The 20104-nt window shown below is 41.8% G+C and overlaps 1 protein-coding gene across 4 annotated transcripts in view; it reads left to right on the top strand.

The window, feature by feature from the left end:
* OLFML2B (olfactomedin like 2B) overlaps nt 1-20104 on the top strand; it is a 308866-nt gene that overhangs the window by 277039 nt on the left and 11723 nt on the right. For 3 of the 4 annotated variants that reach the window (XM_072126737.1, XM_072126738.1, XM_072126740.1), the window contains one exon: nt 1460-1636. The exons of the other annotated variant lie outside the window; for it this stretch is intronic. In XM_072126737.1, coding sequence (XP_071982838.1) covers nt 1460-1636 — 177 coding nt within the window. The remainder of the gene's footprint in view (nt 1-1459; nt 1637-20104) is intronic. 4 annotated transcript variants of the gene reach the window in all.

Genomic DNA, 20104 nt, shown 5'->3' on the forward strand with positions numbered 1-20104 from the left:
GCAAAGTCGCCGGCGGCACTTTAAATTTGGCGCCGCCATCTTACCTCCGATCGCCGCTCCCCCGAACGTCATTGGGGGCAGTGATCGGTTGCCATGGTAGCCTCGGGTCTTCGTTTGACCCGAGGATACATGGCTTCTGCACATGCATTACAATGAGCCTATGGCTCATTGTAATGTATAGTGAGCAGAAATGCCATATACTGCGATACAGTAGTATTGCAGTATATGGCAGGAGCGATCAGACCATCTAGGGTTAATGTACCCTAGTTGGTCTAAGAAATAGTGGGGGAAAAAAAGAAAAAAAAAAGTTTAAAAAAATGTAAAAAAATAATAAAATATTAAAAGTTCAAATCACCCCCCTTTCCCTAGAACTGATATAAAATATAATAAATAGTAAAAATCACACATTTGGAATCACCGCGTCCCAAAATGCCCGATCTATCAAAATATAAAAACGGTTATTGACGGCGGTGATCTCCAGAAAGGCAAATGGTGCCCAAATGTCCAAAATGCGACTTTTACACCTTTTTAGATGACATAAAAAATGTAATAAAAAATGATCAAAATGTCGCACAGTCCTCAAAACGGTAGCAATGAGAACATCGGCTCTTTTCGCAAAAAATGACACCTCACACAGCTCCATGCGCCAAAGTATGAAAAAGTTTAATTTTTGAAAATGTATTAAAACGCAATAAAACCTATATACATTTGGTATCACCGCGATCGTACCGAACCAAAGAATAAAGTAGAGGTGTTATTTGGAGCGCAGAGTGAAAGTCATAAAAACTGAGCCCACAAGAACATGACGCACATGAAGTTTTTTTCAATTTTTCCACATTTGGAATTTTTTTGCGGCTTTCCACTACATGGCATGGAATAATAAATAACATCTTGGGAAAGTAAAATTTGTTACGCACAAAATAAGTCCTCACACAGCTCTATACACGGAAAAATGAAAAAGTTATGGATTTTTGAAGATGGAGAGCGAGAAATTAGCGAAAATACCCTGTGTCCTTAAGGGTTAAACTGCATTCCTCTACAGTCTACAGTAGTATCTTAACAGAGCAGGTCAAAATTTACAATTGCTTTCATTGTCATGCAATCATATATTATTATTTGGCCAGCTGTTTCCATTACACACACTTTCCTCTACAGTTGATATGACATGTGTAACTTCTTTCATTTTGTCATGATTTCATTGTTCGGATTTTGCTGTTTATAGCTTAAATCTGAACTTATTATTCTGTTCCCTAAAGACAAAGTAGTAAAAATTGAAGGGTACATGAATGGAAATGTTATAACCATTATCCAGTAAATATGATCTCACGAAGAGAAGGCAGGAAGGAAGATCTAAAGCCTTCATCATAAAAGTTAATGTGGTTTGCATATGTTAAACCCCAGTATAAAACCAACATTAAAAGGCCTTCTAATTTTCTCATCTTTCTCTTAAAAACTTCAGGACGATGTAAAGATACACTGTCTACAATTTCTCGCCCCACAACTCAAAATACTTATGGACGAAATGAAGGAGCCTGGATGAAAGATCCACTTGCAAAGGATGAGAAAATTTATGTAACCAACTACTACTATGGTAACACTTTAGTGGAATTTCGAAATTTGGACAACTTCAAACAAGGTAAAAAGGCAATTTTTTTAAAATGAACATGCCAAATTTATATTGCACCTATCCTTTCAAAACCTCACTAAAATCTATGCTAAAATATTCAGGCAGATTTGATCCCAATTTTTCAGAGAAGTTCAACTGCCATTGACTAACGGTAAGAAGCCACATATCCATGGCAAAGCCATATGCTGAAAGTATAAAAATATAGAAATTTGGAAAATCCAATTGTCACAGGGACAATTGGAGTTATAATTATAAAATATACCAGCTCCGACTTACATACAAATTCATAGTTTCATAGTTTATACAGTTGAAAAGACACTTGTCCATGAAGTTCAACAAAGGAAGGGAAAAGATTCAATGAGGAAGGGAATTAGGGGAAACATTTCTATATAACATATCCATCAATGCTATTTAGGTGTAAAAAGGCATACAGAACCTTCTTGACGCTCTCTGCTGTCCCTGCTGTGACTAGAGCCTGAGGCAGGCTATTCCACAGATTGACAGTTCTCATAATAAAAAAGCCATCGCCTCTGGTGATTAAACCTTGATTTCTCCAAACGGAGACAGTGCCCCCTCGTCTTTTGATTTAAGCTGAAACAACTTACCACCATATTTTTTGTATGGACCACCTCGTAATCGTCTCTTTTTCTGACTAAATAAATCTAATTGTTTTAATCTTTCCTCATAACTGAGACCCTCCATACCCTTTATTTTTATGGCTCTACATTGAACCCTCTCCAGCTCCAGGGCATCCTTTTTATGGACCGGTGCCCAGAACTGGACAGCATATTCCAGGTGAGGCTGAACCAATGCCTTGTACAGTGGTAATATTACATCCCTATCATGAGAGTCCATACCACTGTTGATACATGACAATATCCTACTGGCTTTAGAGGCAGCTTATTGAAATTGCATTGCAATTTATCCTATCTTTCACATAACCCGAGGACTGCCTGTATGTCTCTTTGCCCAAATATATCTACCATATAACAATTCTTCAGTATCTTTTTTTTTAATTTTAGAACTGCGTAATTTGTTGTACCCCTGTTATTCCTCAGACACATTATCAATTTTATTTCATTTATTTTCTTAAATTGTGGTGCACTTGCAAAACCTGCACCCTCCTTGTGTTGCCTCTGTACATTTTGCGGTTTTTATTGGAGACTATATAAAGGGATCAACCAATCTTTCATCCCTTTTTATAAGATCACTTTTTGATAATTGTTCACTTATTTCAGCGCTGCATGGTGGCTGTCTTTGCGGTGACAGTCTGTATGTCGAGAGTTGTACCCAGAGTACAGGTTTTCACTAGAAACCTAAACCCTGTGGGTGTTATGTTGTGGTGGTAGGCTGTCAATGTGCAGTGAGCCATGTAAAAGAGGTCAATTTGAAATTATTAGTGGGCTTATTCAGTTAAAGTTTAAATGTTACAAAAATGTTGACAAATTTTACTAGTCAAATATTAAATACTGCAGATGATAATGGTAACATTTCTAATTTACTTTAAAAAAAGAAATATGATCATGTTTGCTTCCATTTCCTCTGCCTGTACTACCCATTTATACAGTTTGTGTAAACGGCTAATGGATATGGGAACCTCATAAAGTAAGACTTTAAGAAGACTTTAAGGAGTTTGCTTTCAGCAAAGAATTGCTACCATTTGTGTCATGAAAAGTTATATTTTCCCCTTTCTCTCTATAATATATATAATTCCTCTAACTATTTCAGACAGGGGTGTAACTACCGTCGTAGTTGGAGGGGAGGGGGGGCAGCGTCATCTGATTCCTGGGCTCCTTCGCTTTCCTGCCCCTCTGTCCAATGATATGTGGCCCCGACACATCAAACCCCTCCACACCCCAACCACTTCCCCCCATCGGAGTGGAGGTGGTTTATTCATTTTAGGCTGCCCGGGTACACCCGCACATCCCACAACCCCTCCCATTCCCTGCAGCGAGGAGGAGTGAGCATAGTCTGTGCCTGCCCCAGTGATGTTCCCCCTTGTCTGCTCCCGTCCGAGCCCCCACCTACCTAGTTTTCCCGCCATCTGGTCACATGACCCAACGGGCAACAACTTTGAGGACGAGTGGAGCATGGTGGAAACGAAGAGTGCCATGCCTGGTAAGTGTATATAATATATATATCTATATCTCTATATAAAAATATGAAAAGTAGGCAGCACTCCAAAGCTTCCAGTAAAAAAGTGTTATTCTTTATTCCATGTTAAGAGTACAACATAGTACAGGGATGTTTCGGCTCGCTTGGAGCCTTTTTCAAGCCAAGTGGTAAGAGTAAACAACATATACATATAATATATATTATAAAAAAAATTATAGCAGCACTCAATAATGGAAAAATATCACTCAGGTGCACATTCCCAGAACCGGGATCACAGTTCATCCAAGGTATAAAATAAGAAGAATGGCAGCACTCCGAGATTCAATGTGGTCAAAAAGGTACTATTTTATTCCAGCATGTGCCAAGCAAGTTTCAGCTCCCAAAGCCTGGAGCCTTTCTCAAGCAAAGGTGTATACAGCAGTGATACAATTTATATAAAGCATTACGGAAGTGACATCACTCCTCTATTGACAACAAGTGCACAATACAGTATATATACAGTGTTAGGGATACATATTCATTTTGAGCAACAAAATACATTGATAAAATGTGACAACAGTGTGGTGTTTAACAGTGTAATTGCTATTGATCGCTCACCAAGGAAATATGTTAGCGGGTCCATCGGCGTTCCTAATGGTAGACTGCGCATGACAGTCACATGACAGACACGTGAGTAGTCACGTGATCGCTGTGAACGTGATGGGTCAAGGGAGGTCGGCGAACAGTGCGCTTGCGCACAAGTAACTAATGTGTCGCCGTCGCCATATTGAATAGGGGAACGTGATATATGGTAAGTATATGGGAATATATCCCTAGTGCATCTATAGTAGATCAAAAGATGCCTAACGGTGCATGGTTCCAAAGGTGTCACCAGGTGTACCAAAGTCTACAGACCACCAAATTTGTGGTTATCTGGATAGACATAAATCCACTCTCTGCAATCCTAATCGGACATTAATCCAAAGGATGCATCCCGGGGATTAAATGCTACTCCTCAAACATTCCTTTAGCGGAGCCATTTTTGCACCTCTAATTAATAATTAATTAATTAATTAATAACTAATTAATAAGCAATGTACGAATTATCCCCTAAAAATAGCATTATTAAACTCCAAAGCCCACATCCGGACCCAGTATTGTAACATAGTCGCATTCTGGTGACAAAGTGACGCGTCTTCAACGTGAGGTTACAGTGTAGTGCTCAATGTGAAGTGAGAAAAATCTATGAGAAAAGAGAACAGAAGACAAAATTAATCGGCTTGAATAAAAATATACATAAATAATAACACCAACGTATTTCTGATAAGGATATCAGGAGTCGCACCTAAGCAACCCCTGGAGTTACCCAATCCTAGGCTACATCAAGGGGTCTGAATTCAATATTAAGTCCTCTAGGTTTTAAGGTATTTAGCCTATGGATCCATTCCATTTCTTTTCTGTGTAATCTCAGGGATCTGTCCCCACCTAGTCTATGTGGTGGGACATGAGCGATTATGCGTACCTTTAGTTGAAATTGTGTTTGGCCTCCACACAATGTTTAGAGACTGGCAAGTCCAATCTCCTGTCTCTTATGGATTGTCTGTGATTATTTAATCTCAATTTCAATTCTGTACTGGTTTCCCCAATGTACCAAAGTCCACAAGGTCATTCCAATAAATAGATCACATATGATGAACTACATGTCAGATATTCTTTACCTGTATGTATGTCGGTAAACGTATTGCCTTTCACTATCATTTTACAATTGACGCAGTTCAGGCAGGGGAAACATCCCTTGGTGGCTCTAGAGAGAAAAGAATGTGCATTTTTCTTAGCCGAACCAAAGTCTGATCTAACTAGATCATCTTTTAAATTTCTCAACCGTCTAAATGCAAATAACGGAGGATCTTGAAACATGGTAGGGTGTCTGAGGTAGGGTGGTAGGGTGATTATTAGAAAGAACGGGCCAGTGCTTTCTAATAATGCTGGAAATAGCGTGGCTGGACTCTGTATAGGTCGAGACAAAGGTGAGTCTATTTATTGATGGTTCTCTAGTTTTTTTGTTTTTTTTTTACTAGGATGTCTTTTCTATCCTTTGATAGTACCTTTCTCCTATGTTGGGTCAAGATATGGGGGGGGGTAACTTCTGTGGCGGAACTTGTCCTCCATATCGTCCAACCTCTCCTGTAATTGTGGATCGTTATCAACAATCCTCCTGACTCGTAACATCTGGCTGTACGGTAGCGACCTAATCATGCGTCTCGGGTGACAACTTTCAAATTTCAATAAATTGTTCCTGTCAGTCTCCTTGACTAACAGGTCTGTAGAAAACCCATTGTCTGCCAGAGATACTTTGACATCAAGGAACTGCATCTCACTTTTGGACAAAATATGTGTGAATTTTACAGTGGGGTCAATTTCATTGAGAAACAAGTAGAATTCTTCTAACTCTTCTTCTGTACCTATCCAAATCACGAAGATATGATCTATATATTGCCACCATCTTGCACCATTGAGAACTTTCTCAAAATGGCGCAATCTATAGATGTATTTCTCCTCCAAGTGACGCATATAGATATTGGCGTAAGTAGGTGCTACATTTGAGCCCATCGCCGTACCCTGGGTTTGAACAAAAAATGTTTTACTGCATCAGTACCCCTCTCGTGGTCAATCGATGTGTACAAGCTTGTTACATTAAATGAGACTAGAAATAATTCCCTGTCTTTTCTCATAGATTTTTATCTCACTTCACATTGAGCACTACACTGTAACCTCACGTTGAAGACGCGTCACTTTGTCACCAGAATGCGACTATGTTACAATACTGGGTCCGGATGTGCGCTTTGGAGTTTAATAATGCTATTTTTAGGGGGTAATTCGTACATTGCTGGAGTTATTAATTAGAGGTGCAAAAATGGCTCCGCTAAAGGAATGTTTGAGGAGTACCATTTAATCCCCGGGATGCATCCTTTGGATTAATGTCCGATTAGGATTCCAGAGTGTGGATTTATGTCTATCCAGATAACCACAAATTTGGTGGTCTGTAGACTTTGGTACACCTCGTGACACCTTTGGAACCATGCACCGTTAGGCATCTTTTGATCTACTATAGATGCACTAGGGATATATTCCCATATACTTACCATATATCACGTTCCCCTATTCAATATGGCGACGGCGACACATTAGTTACTTGTGCGCAAGCGCACTGTTCGCTGACCTCCCTTGACCCATCACGTTCACAGCGATCACGTGACTACTCACATGTCTGTCACGTGACTGTCATGCGCAATCTACCATTAGGAACGCCGATGGACATATTTCCTTGGTGAGCGATCAATAGCGATTACACTGTTAAACACCACTGTTGTCACATTTTATCAATGTACTTTGTTGCTCAAAATGAATATGTATCCCTAACACTGTATATATACTGTATTGTGCACTTGTTGTCAATAGAGGAGTGATGTCACTTCCTTAATGCTTTATATAAATTGTATCACTGCTGTATACACCTTTGCTTGAGAAAGGCTCCAGGCTTTGGGAGCTGAAACGTTGCTTGGCACATGCTGGAATATCTATAATCTATATATCTATCTCAAACATAGGCGATCACACCCCCTAATCAACATATTACATAGTGTCATTATTTTATATCATAGAATTCATCATATGATATACCTAAAAACTCAATAATATACATATGTAAAGTGCTAGTGCATGAGTACAATCAAAAATTCAGGGATTAGTCCCCAGTGCCTTGTGTACTACCACAGTGTAAAGTGCAACAGTGTCGAAAATAAATGTATAAATATAAATACATTAGGTATCTCACCATCCGATCCACGAGTTGCACAGGACAAACAAACCATTCAAGTGCGCGCCAGTAGAAAGCGTCATGTGTATACAAACACAGAATGCAGCGGACCGATCGTACAGACGTAAGAGCCGTCTATGCGGCGTACAAAGAGATCTGTGGTTATTTGAAAAAGGGGCTTGTTAGCACAGTCTAGTGTGCAAAAGTGGTCAATGGCACAGCGGAGGGCACAAAACTCATAGCCAACCGGCTTTCACATATGACACGCATAAGTCAGGATATTAGTAGAAGGGGCAGGGTAACCAGTAGACCCCTGTATATAACAAGGGAAGCTGAAACCCACGTAGGCAATACATATTTATATCTATGGCCCATTACAGGCTCGAAGGGAATACAAAAGCTCAATGCCACTACACCCCATATATATCCTGTAATGATATCCACTCCCATGGCACATAGTATGACCACAAAGTAATATATATCGAAAAATAATAACCCATATCTAGTTTATTAAGACATATATAATGCGATGAAGAAAAAAAAGAAAAAAGAACCACGGCACTGATGGTACACATTATTAATCAGCAAAAATGTGGAAAACGATGGTGAGAATGTTCCCAATTCAACTTCATTGTTTTTTCAGATCATATGAATACTGAGACAATAATTAGAAAAGGTGCAAAATATGTTAGATAGATCTTATCACTATCAGTGTATACCATGGTATCAAATGGGCAAGATACTTCAGAACAGAACATTGACGTACATATTCTTTGGGCATATATTATTAGATATTGCTTACAGAAGCAGCACACAGAAAAAGGGTGAAATTGGTGGGTGCAGGCTCACCAGGACCAGGCATCAAGTCCTCCAACGATAAAAATATGAAAAGTAGGCAGCACTCCAAAGCTTCCAGTAAAAAAGTGTTATTCTTTATTCCATGTTAAGAGTACAACATAGTACAGGGACGTTTTGGCTCGCTTGGAGCCTTTTTCAAGCCAAGTGGTAAGGAGTGAACAACATATATATATATATATATATATATATATATATATATATATATATATGGCACAAAAACACAGTTGTTCGTGGTGCACAGTTTGCCCCTTAACCCCTTAAGGACGGAGGGTTTTCCGGCTCATTTCTCGCTCTCCAACTTCAAAAATCCATAACTTTTTCATTTTTACGTGTACAGACCTGTGTGAGGGCTTATTTTGTGCGTAACAAATTTTACTTTCCCGTAATGTTATTTATTTTAACATGCCGTGTACTGCGAAGCTGAAAAAAAATTCCAAATGTGGAAAAATTGAAAAAAAACCGTCACGTTCTTGTGGGCTCAGTTTTTACGACTTTCACTCTTCGCTCCAAATAACACGCCAACTTTATTCTTTGGTTCGGTGCGATCGCGGTGATACCAAATTTATATAGGTTTTATTGTGTTTTAATACATTTTCAAAAATTAAACGAATGTGTACAAAAAAGAAAAAAAATTTTTTGCCATCTTCTGACGCTAATAACTTTTTCATACTTTGGCGCACGGAAATGTGTGAGGGGTCATTTTTTGCAAAATGAGGCGACGTTTTCATTGCTACCATTTTGAGGTCTGTGCGACGTTTTGATCATTTTTTATTTCATTTTTTATGTTATGTAAAAAGGTGTAAAAGTCGCATTTCGGACATTTGGGCGCCATTTCCCGCCTCGGAGGTCACCGCCGCCCGTAACCGTTTTTATATTTTGATAGATCGGGCATTTTGGGACGCGGCGATACCTAATATGTCTGTGATTTTTACTGTTTGTTATGTTTTATATCCGTTCTAGGGAAAGGGGGGTGATTTGAACTTTTAATATTTTATTAATTTTTTTTATTTTTTAAACTTTTTTTTTTCTTTTTTTTTCACTATTTTTTAGACCATCTAGGGTACAATAACCCTAGATGATCAGATCGCTCCTACCATATACTGCAATACTACAGTATTGCAATATATGGCGTTTTTGCAGGTCTTACATTACAATGAGCCACTGGCTCATTGTAACGAACCTGCATAAACCATGTAGCCTCGTGTCAAGAGAAGACCCGAGGCTACCATGGTAACCGATCGCCGCCCCCCGATGACGTTCGGGGGCGTGGCGATCGAAAAAAAGATGGCGGCGCCCACGCGCCGCCGTCTTTTAAACGCCGCCCGCGACTTTGCGGGCGGCGTTTAGAGGGTTAATAGCCGCGATCGGTGCAAGCACCGACCGCGGTTATTAGCGGTGGGGGTTTTGTGCAAAATGCAAAAACCCCCACCTCTGTATGAAGAGGACCCGTGAGCCCTCTTCATACATCCCTTATACCTCTGCGCCGTAGAGCTACGGCGCAGAGCGTTAAGGGGTTAAGGAGCTACTCACGGTATAAGACCGGTCCACACAGTCTTTGAAAAAGTCCACAAAAATAGAGAAAAATATTTTCACTATGACCGGAGCTCCAATGATTCTTCTTCTCCCTCTTATTTTATCTTAAAACTTCGATGAACAGCACCAGTCTTCAATTTCTCCTGCTGAAAGTATGTCTCCATTCAGACTAGCACCATCGCACTCTCCTTCTCCTCCTTTATTATATTGTAACTGGAAGAAAATATGCAGGCAGATGGTGTGGTACGTTCCAACAAGGTTAAAATTTATTCCAATTCATCATATTCACAAAAATCCATTAAAAATGCGCATATCACAAATTCACATAACGGGACGCTAGCTTTCTATCCGCCCGACCCAGGGTTTTGCCGGCAAGGCTTCTTCCGGGGCGTTGCTCGGAAGAAGCCTTTCTGGCGCTTTTGTGAATTTGTGATATGCGCATTTTTAATGGATTTTTGTGAGTATGATGAATTGGAATAAATTTTAACCTTATTGGAACGTACCACACCATCTGCCTGCATATTTTTTTCCAGTTACAATACAATTAAAAGAGGAGAATGAGAGTGCAATGGTGCTAGTCTGAATGGTGACATACTTTCAGCAGGAGAAATTCAAGATTGGTGCTGTTCATCGAAGTTTTAAGATAAAATTAGAGGGAGAAGAAGAATCCTTGGAGCTCCGGTCATAGTGAAAATATTTTTCTCTATTTTTGTGGATATATATATATATATATATATATATATATATATATATATAAACAAACAAAAATTGCAAAGCAGCACAGCCTTCAGGAAAAAAAGGGTTTCAGACGGGTGCTATCCCAATACTCTTACCCAAAGAGTGTAGATATAGAAGCAAAAAAGTGGCAGCACCCAAGGAATCGTGGAAAAAAATGTGAGGTTTATTCCATCTCTAGAAACGTTTCAGCTGTTAATCAGCCTTTGTCAAGCCATATATATATATATATTTCATTCCCCTGTCGCAACTGTATTAATTGCAAGCAGATGAACAAAGGTAACTCCTTTTCTCACAATAACGATGAATACAAAGTGAAGCATTACCTCAACTGTGATAGCTATTATGTCATCTACATGTTAAACTGCCCATGTGGTCTTCTCTATATTGGAGAAACCACTCTGGAATTTAAAACCAGATTAAATCAACATCGATATACGATACGAAGTGGTAGGAGGAACCTACCTGTCTCCAAACATTTTGTTGAACAGGGACACTCAGAGGGAGATTTCAATTGATTGACCATGTGCCTCCATTGCATAGGGGAGGTGATAGGGAGCGTGTGTTAAAAAAGAAAGAACTGCAATGGATTCACACCCTAGATACCCTCCGACCCAAGGGTTTGAATGTCGACTTCAAGTTAAGCAATATCTAATAATATATGCCCATAGAATATGTACGTCAATGTTCTGTTCTGAAGTATCTTGCCCATTTGATACCATGGTATAGGCTGATGGTGATAAGACCTATCTAACATATTTTGCACCTTTTTCCAATTATTGTCTCTGTTTTTTCAGATCATATGAATACTATGAAATTGAATTGGGAACATTCTCACCATCGTTTTCCACATTTTTGCTGATTAATAATGTGTACCATCAGTGCCGCGGTTCTTTTTTCTATTTCCTTTTTTTCTTCATCGCATGTCAATATATATGTCTTAATAAACTAGATATGGGTTATTCTTTTTCAATATATATTACTTTGTGGTTCATACTATGTGCCATGGGAGTGGACTTTATCCTATCATTACAGGATATATATGGGGTGTAGTGGCATTGAGCTTTTGTATTCCCTTCGAGCCTGTAATGGGCCATAGATATAAATATGTATTGCCTACGTGGGTTTCAGCTTCCCCTTGTTATATACAGGGGTCTACTGGTTACCCTGCCCCTTCTACTAATATCCTGACTTATGCGTGTCATATGTGAGAGCCGGTTTGGCTATGAGTTTTGTGCCATTAACCACTTTTGCACACTAGACTGTGCTAACAATCCCTTTTTTCAAATAACCACAGATCTCTTTGCACGCCGCATAGACGGCTCTTACCTCTGTACGATTGGTCCACTGCTTCTGTGTTTGTATACACATGACGTAATCATGACATGCGCAGTATGAACTGTGCACAGATCTGCCACCTGCTGGTCATTCATCCTTATAATCCGGTGCACCTTATAGTCCAAAAATATGGTACTATATGTGCATGTATATGATGTATGGTATATTATATACTGTACATGTGTATATTCTATGACAGCTCAGACTTACCATACTTTTGCTGATACTTATGCCACCTGCCATATACATCAAGAGGCCAGCGTATGATAAATCTCCCCCTATGTATGTATATGATGTGTATGTACTGTATGTGTATGTACTGTATAAATGTATGGATGTGTGCATACTGTGTGCCTATATACTTTATCATATGATAGCTCCGCCTCCCCTCTGGCGCAGCTGGATACATCAAGAGGCTTAGGCCACTTTCTAGGTCATACCTGGCATAGAAATAAGCAAAACCAGACTATTCATATGTGAAAAGTTGCTGCCTACAGTGTGGGCTCCTGTCCCTCTACGCCTCACTGCCAGGGAGGTGGCGGAAAGGGAAAAATAATCAGAAGTTCTAGCAATATGCTAGCATATGCAATTATTTTAGGGTTTCTATGCCAGTGTTCTGGCGCAGAAGCCCTGATAAATAAGCCCCTATCAGTTTGTACATAATGTTTGTATTGTTGTATAAATGTGTGAGTATGAGTTTATACACGTGTGTAAGAGTATTAATGTGTGCATGAGTGTAGAACTTTGTGTGTATTGGAGTATATAAAATATGTGTAATTTTACAAATATGTATATATTTTTTTGCAAGGAAATGGAGAGAGAGGCGCTCCTATAGTGCAATACCCTTCATGAAAGATGGCAAAGAACGGTAGTATGAATCTTGAAGAGAAAGCTTCAAGTAGTGGCCTCCTGCACCCAGCACTAGGTGAAATTGGATTTTGTACATTGTAGCGGTCCGGCGCCATTGTATCGCTCTACCACATGCACATCTTGGATGTACTGTATTGCCTATATATTTTTTTGAAGTGGTAGGGGGCCCCATGCAGAAATCTGCTATGGGAGCCAGCCTCTCCTAGTTACGCCTCTGATTGTAGATCTCTGCTTGCTACTGATCATCAGGAAGCTTCATTGTTTACTTCCTGTGCTCAAAAAACGGCCCACGGTCATCAATGACATCACATAAACAGTAAACCTAAACAATGAAGCTGTTTGTTGAATAACAACAAGCAGATATCTAGAGAACAATGAGAAATTGATACAGAAAGTATACTGGGAAATTGTATGTGTGATCTTTTCATCACAAAAACAATAATCAATTATTTGCTGAAAGAGGAAAACCCCTTTCTCTTTTTACAGACAGTCACCTGATAATCTTTTTTCGTCCTCAGGGCTGAATCATCTAGTTACTGTATATACTCGAGTATAAGCCGACCCGAGTATAAGCTGAGACCCCTAATTTTACCACCAAAAACTGGGAAAACCTATTGCCCCATCGTATAAGCCGAGGGTGGGAAATGGATTGGTCACAGACCCCCCCAGTATATAGCCAGCCAGCCCCCTATAGTATACAGCCTGCCGCCAGTAGTATACAGCCACCCCAGCCTGCCCCCAGTAGTATACAGCCTGCCCCCAGTAGTATACAGCACTGCCCAGCCTGCCCCCAGTTGTATACAGCACTGCCCAGCCTGCCCCCAGTAGTATACAGCACTGCCAAGCCTACCCCCAGTAGTATACATCAGTACTGCCCAGCCTGCCCCCAGTAGTATACAGCACTGCCCAGCCTGCCCCCAGTAGTATACAGCACTGCCCAGCCTGCCCCCAGTAGTATACAGCACTGCCCAGCCTACCCCCAGTAGTATACATCAGCACAGCCCAGCCAGCCCCCAGTAGTATACAGCACAGCCCAGCCAGCCCCCAGTAGTATACAGCACAGCCCAGCCAGCCCCCAGTAGTATACAGCACAGCCCAGCCAGCCCCCAGTAGTATACAGCACAGCCCAGCCAGCCCCCAGTAGTATACAGCACAGCCCAGCCAGCCCCCAGTAGTATACAGCACAGCCCAGCCAGCCCCCAGTAGTATACAGCACTGCCAAGCCTACCCCCAGTAGTATACATCAGCACTGCCCAGTCTGCCCCCAGTAGTATACAGCACTGCCCAGCCTACCCCCAGTAGTATACATCAGCACAGCCCAGCCAGCCCCCAGTAGTATACAGCACAGCCCAGCCAGCCCCCAGTAGTATACAGCACAGCCCAGCCAGCCCCCAGTAGTATACAGCACAGCCCAGCCAGCCCCCAGTAGTATACAGCACAGCCCAGCCAGCCCCCAGTAGTATACAGCACAGCCCAGCCAGCCCCCAGTAGTATACAGCACAGCCCAGCCAGCCCCCAGTAGTATACAGCACAGCCCAGCCAGCCCCCAGTAGTATACAGCACTGCCAAGCCTACCCCCAGTAGTATACATCAGCACTGCCCAGCCTGCCCCCAGTAGTATACAGCACTGCCAAGCCTACCCCAGTAGTATACATCAGTACTGCCCAGCCTGCCCCCAGTAGTATACAGCACTGCCCAGCTTGCCCCCAGTAGTATACAGCACTGCCAAGCCTACCCCCAGTAGTATACATCAGTACTGCCCAGCCTGCCCCCAGTAGTATACAGCACTGCCCAGCCTGCCCCCAGTAGTATACAGCACTGCCCAGCCTACCCCCAGTAGTATACATCAGCACAGCCCAGCCAGCCCCCAGTAGTATTAGTATACAGCACTGCCAAGCCTACCCCCAGTAGTATACAGCACAGCCCAGCCAGCCCCCAGTAGTATACAGCACAGCCCAGCCAGCCCCCAGTAGTATACAGCACAGCCCAGCCAGCCCCCAGTAGTATACAGCACAGCCCAGCCAGCCCCCAGTAGTATACAGCACAGCCCAGCATTAAAAAAACAATAAACTTATATACTCACCCTCCGGTGGCCCCGATGTACAGGGGCGCGGATAGAAGACGAAGATAGAAGACGGGCGCGGAAGCCAGAAGAGGACCCGCGCGGACTTGGCTTTCGCGCCCGTCTTCTATCTTCTTCTATCTTGCGCTCAGGAGAGAGCAATGGCGGCGCCCAGCGCGATGTACAGAAGATAGAAGACAGGCGCGGAAGCCAGAAGAGGACCCGCGCGGACATTGGGGGAGCCGCACTGCACATCGGCGCCACTGGAGGGTGAGTATATAAGTTTTTTTTTTTTTTAAGTATTTTTTAAGTGACCTGTGACTCGTGTATAAGCCGAGGGGACGTTTTTCAGCACATTTTTTGTGCTGAAAAACTCGGCTTATCCACGAGTATATACGGTATGTGTTCTCTAGGTAGGGAAAGTTAATCATTTGGTTGTTTATCTGACTGACATGGAGGGACCTCAGAAGGTTTTCAGATACACTGTTCACTGCAGAAGAAAGCATAACACAGAGAAGCTGCTTTCATAAAAGTTTACTATTATCACATGCTGTGTTCATTCCTAAAATAAAGTCATTCTTTAATATAAAATGAGTTTCAGATTTCTGATTTGATGGTAAATACATTTATTTAAAAAAAGAATACATCAGGCAGAGACAAGCCCTATTTCTTTATAAATACGTTATTTTTGAAAGTTTTCCTTGCAAGTTAGCAGTAAATGCCATCATTATCACACTTTTCATTTTTATGTAGCATTATTACAGTAATAAAAAAATAAAAGAGCTACAGTACTTGCCAACTTTCTTGCCCCTGTGGAAATGTAATACCACTCAAGGTAGGTGGTGACTCACATTATATAAACCTGTACATGCCAGGCAATCTGTACTTTTAGTAACCTGCATGTAATTAAGTATGAAGCCAATTTAAAGGGCATACTGCTCAATAACTTTAGCACCATTGTTCCTGAAATGTTATACTAACTATAGTCAGTCACTTGAAAGAGGAGTTGTTTGAACAGGAAACTTGGACCTGTTGATGTCATTCTTTTCCAGTCTGTCATTTCTTGCCTCACATTCTACAGACCATATGTAATTTCCTAAAAGACTGATCAATGACCACTTGCTGTAGTTTTGATTCTCCTTCCTTGCTTGCTATGTATAATCAGCACAACCATACACACATAAATCAAGGTATCTCTGCATTGGATGTATAGTGCCTTTACCTGGTACAAGTTCTATCAAATAATACTTTTGCAGGGATGTATTTCAACATATTTAATTAAGGATCTAATCTGCTTTATGTGTTAATCTGCTTTATAAAGAGGTGAAATAGGCCTAAATCATATTTACTACAATGGAATATCTGCAGATTGAAGTAGGTTTGGGCAGTGCAAGATTTTACCTTTTGAGTAAGCAAATTTTCTTTTTTTCCCCACATTGTTTTTTTGTTTTGGGCTTTGTTCAGTTTTTTTGTGACAAAGTGAGGCATACTATGATTTTATATTGGTACTTCTCTATGCCTCCAGTTTCACACATAATGGGATTTATTTACTAAGGGTCCGCGGATCGCACTTTCGTCAGATTTTCAAAGTTTCTGGGATTTGCGCCGCTGTGACAGGTATTTATCTGGTGAATGTGTTGCACACGATCAGATTGTAGCACAATTGCACTTGCTTTCATGCGACAGAAATCGGGGGGCGTGCCGTCGGACTGAGAGCAGGATTTAACATTCAAATTGTGTCGCAAGACAGTGCACTTATGCACATCCCCCACCAGGCCTAGCCTTTTTCTTGGGGCCTGGAGACAGCCGGGGCCCGGAATACCGGAGTGGCTGGTGGTTGCGGCATAGGCACACTAGTGTCACGGTGCTTGGTATGGGGACCGGAGGGCTGTCCTACAGCCTGGCAGGTCTCCAGAAGGTGGTGTTGGCAAGAAATGATGAGGGAGAGGCTGCTGTAGTAGTTCTCCCTGGGGCTACCCTTTGGGGTCTGGAATATGAGTCCCTGTGCAGTGGATAGGGTGCCTGTGATGGTGCCAGCCGTAGTAGCAGGGACCAGATGGAGGCAGACGTTGTACAAAAGTAACTTACAGTTCTTTATTGGAACCAACAGGAACAGTGGATAACGTGCCAAACGAATCTTGACAATGGTAGAATGCTGGGGGTGCACTTGGAGAGGGAACCACAGGGATTGACCACCACCCTGCATGCAAGGGCAGGCTGGGAGGTAGCTGTGTCCTAGTAGGATGCTTCAGCTTGTCCTGGGTTACTTCAGATATCACCCTTGAAGGTAGGATCATACCCCTTTACTCTCACTAACTCCTCAGAGCTGCTCAAGCAGTGAGCTGGCTCTCTTGCTCTGCTTTGTCTGACTACTCTGACTGACTGCTCTTCCTAGACTGGTCTCTAGAACTTTCCTGACCAGGGGTTTTTATTACTCCCATTGGTCAGTTGGTGGTTATTCCTCCAATTGCATCCCAGCTTACAATACAATATTAGAACAGATGTGATCGGCTGATGGAAAGACATCACATTAAACAATTAACTCCTGCCTTACCAGGCAGGATCTACCGCTGCAGTGTTCCCCGCGTTGTGTAGTGACCTGCTGTGGGGTTGATCAGACTCCACACAGGTTACGAGCCACATATTGGGACGTAATTGCAACAACTGCTCTGCCTTGCATCGGAAGGGGTGTTGCACTTACATACACCGGGAAGAAGGTGAACTCCGGTAGACCTGAGAGGGGACACATGCAGGATCTCGGGCGCATGATCTTAGTGGATCGCGCCAGAGTGCATGATAGTCGAACACTAAGTACTTTGTGAACTCCTCCAGATGGGTAAGTAAATGTGCCCCAATGTGTGCAGTTCTGAGGCTGAAAATAATGAGCCCAAGGTCTGCTTAATGACAATTGAAAAGATTGCTCATATATGGGGCTATGGAAACCACTGCCACAGGAGTCTACAGAAAAAAATGTGGACAAGAGCTGGCTGCTGAAAACAAGCGAGCACACATCCCCATTTGCGTGCTTTAAAGTGGTTTACCCATGAAAGAAAATTCACAAATGTCGATCCCCTAGTGATATTTACACAATAAAGATTATTTTTAATCCCATACTCTACAATTTTACTGTACTTACTTTACTTTAGTTTTATTACTGTTTTAGCTCCTATAATCCAGGTATGATCAGTGTAAAATTCCATAGTGTGGGAAGACTCTCTAACCAGACACTCCATGATCCCAGTCGTAATGTAAGATGCTGTGTGCTGCAATGTGGTTAAGTTATCAGGGTACAAGGTTTAGCAACACTTTCTTTCTATGTGTCAGATACTAGTGCAATGTTTAGAAGGTAAATGAGAGATGAGACATATCAGAGATGAGATGATGAGATGCATATTAGACACAATGAGAGACTATCAGATAAGCTTGTAGCTCTCCTCTCGCTGCTGCTTTTGTTGTTTGCCGTCAGGATGTGAGTGTTTATCAGTGTGAGCTTGTCCTGGAATGCAGGGGTAGGGGCAGCTTCAGGGAGCAGAGAAGAGCTCAGCTCCACTACGTCAGACAAGATTGCTGCGGAACCTAAAGTCATTAGATGCAGGGTCGGAAACCAGGGGCAACTGAAATGGTGTACACCAGGACTGATAGAGATAGGTAGGAATTATATCTGTGAAATGCTGTATTTGTTAATAGAGAATGTGAATTAGAGAATGTGTTATTTTGTTATCCTGAGTACATTTAAGAAACTTTCTTTAAGGGAATACCCGTTTAATACAGAAGGTTTTTCATATGGTCATAAAATTGGGGCATATCAGGAGGTACACACATTCTTTCTTAGATAGTCATCCCATAAGAGATGCATCTGTTCATACAGCAACAGACAACATATAGCCTTCATACACTACCTCTGAGGGTCCTGATGTAGGTCTAGTCTCCTCAAATGATTTTTCAGCTGTGTTCTATACCTTCTGATTACTTTTCCACCAGGTGTAAAACAGACTTGTTGTTGTAAACTGTTGAAAAGTGCTTTTACATGCCTTCCTCCGACACTAAAACCCTTTCAGTATTACTTCATTATGTGAGGTGAGATAATTCGTTGTGCTGCTGAATGGAAGCATTATTTTCATTAACTTTGTCCCCATTTCTGATAAGCCACCAAGCTTCTGTAAGACAGGCCATAAATAAGGGATATATATTCTCAGTCAGCACATTTCTTCTTGCCTTATATAACAGACTAGACTAGCAGGATAGTTGTCTACTAGGGTTAGACAGTTGGCACATAGAAGGTTGTCTCACAAACAAAAGCTCCAGAAACCAAACTTTTCTTGTGTACACACTCCATGATGAAAGTGTTGACTGATCTCAGACAGTCTTACTGTTGCTGTAAGGGGTCATTTTTTGCAGGAGTGGATAATGTTTTCATTGCTCCCATTTCGGCGATTGTGCAGCATTTTTGCATCATTCTTCTTTTATTGAAAGTAAGGAGTACCATGTCGCTATATAAGGTGGGTCTGCGGAGGCCCACTTGTCTAGGAGGAGATTATATATTGTTGAGATGGCATGTGGGGTCTCAGAGGCTGAGGCGCATAATATTTCAAACGGTGTCATATTTCGATGCAAGTTTGCCCTGGTTTTTATGGTGTGATAAAAGTGCATAAGTTGCTTGTATTCCCATTGAAGTCTTGGTGTAGGAGTAGGCTGAGGAATTGCGTCCTTAAGAGACTTAAGGGTCTCTGTTTCAAGGAGGGTCTGAAAGCGTAGCGGGTCTATTGATCTCAGAGGACGCAAGAATTCGTTGGAGATTCCCAGAGGGAAGTCGGGATTGCCTGTTACAGACACCAGTGGGCCGTCCGGGGTGAAGAGTGTTGTATGGTTAGAGAATCTCTTCAGTGTCTTCAACACTTGAGAGGCTACATATGAAAGTGTTTGCAAAGAGTGACTTTGTAAATTATATGTGGCTAACCAAGGGAGGGCGGTGAGGTGGGTAGGGGATAAATGCTCCTCAAGGCTCACCCACAGTTTACTCTTGCCACAGTGAAATCAGTCTAGAATCCTAGCCGCAGCTGCTGCTGCTGCAATGAAATACCCTTTACAATCGGGCAGTCCAAGGCCACCCTGTAATTTTCTGCGTATCAGAGTTGATCTGGCTACCCTAGGTCTCGACTGCGCACACAGA

The sequence above is a fragment of the Engystomops pustulosus genome, chromosome 10 (genome assembly GCF_040894005.1).
Source record: "Engystomops pustulosus chromosome 10, aEngPut4.maternal, whole genome shotgun sequence".
Lineage (NCBI taxonomy): Eukaryota > Metazoa > Chordata > Amphibia > Anura > Leptodactylidae > Engystomops > Engystomops pustulosus.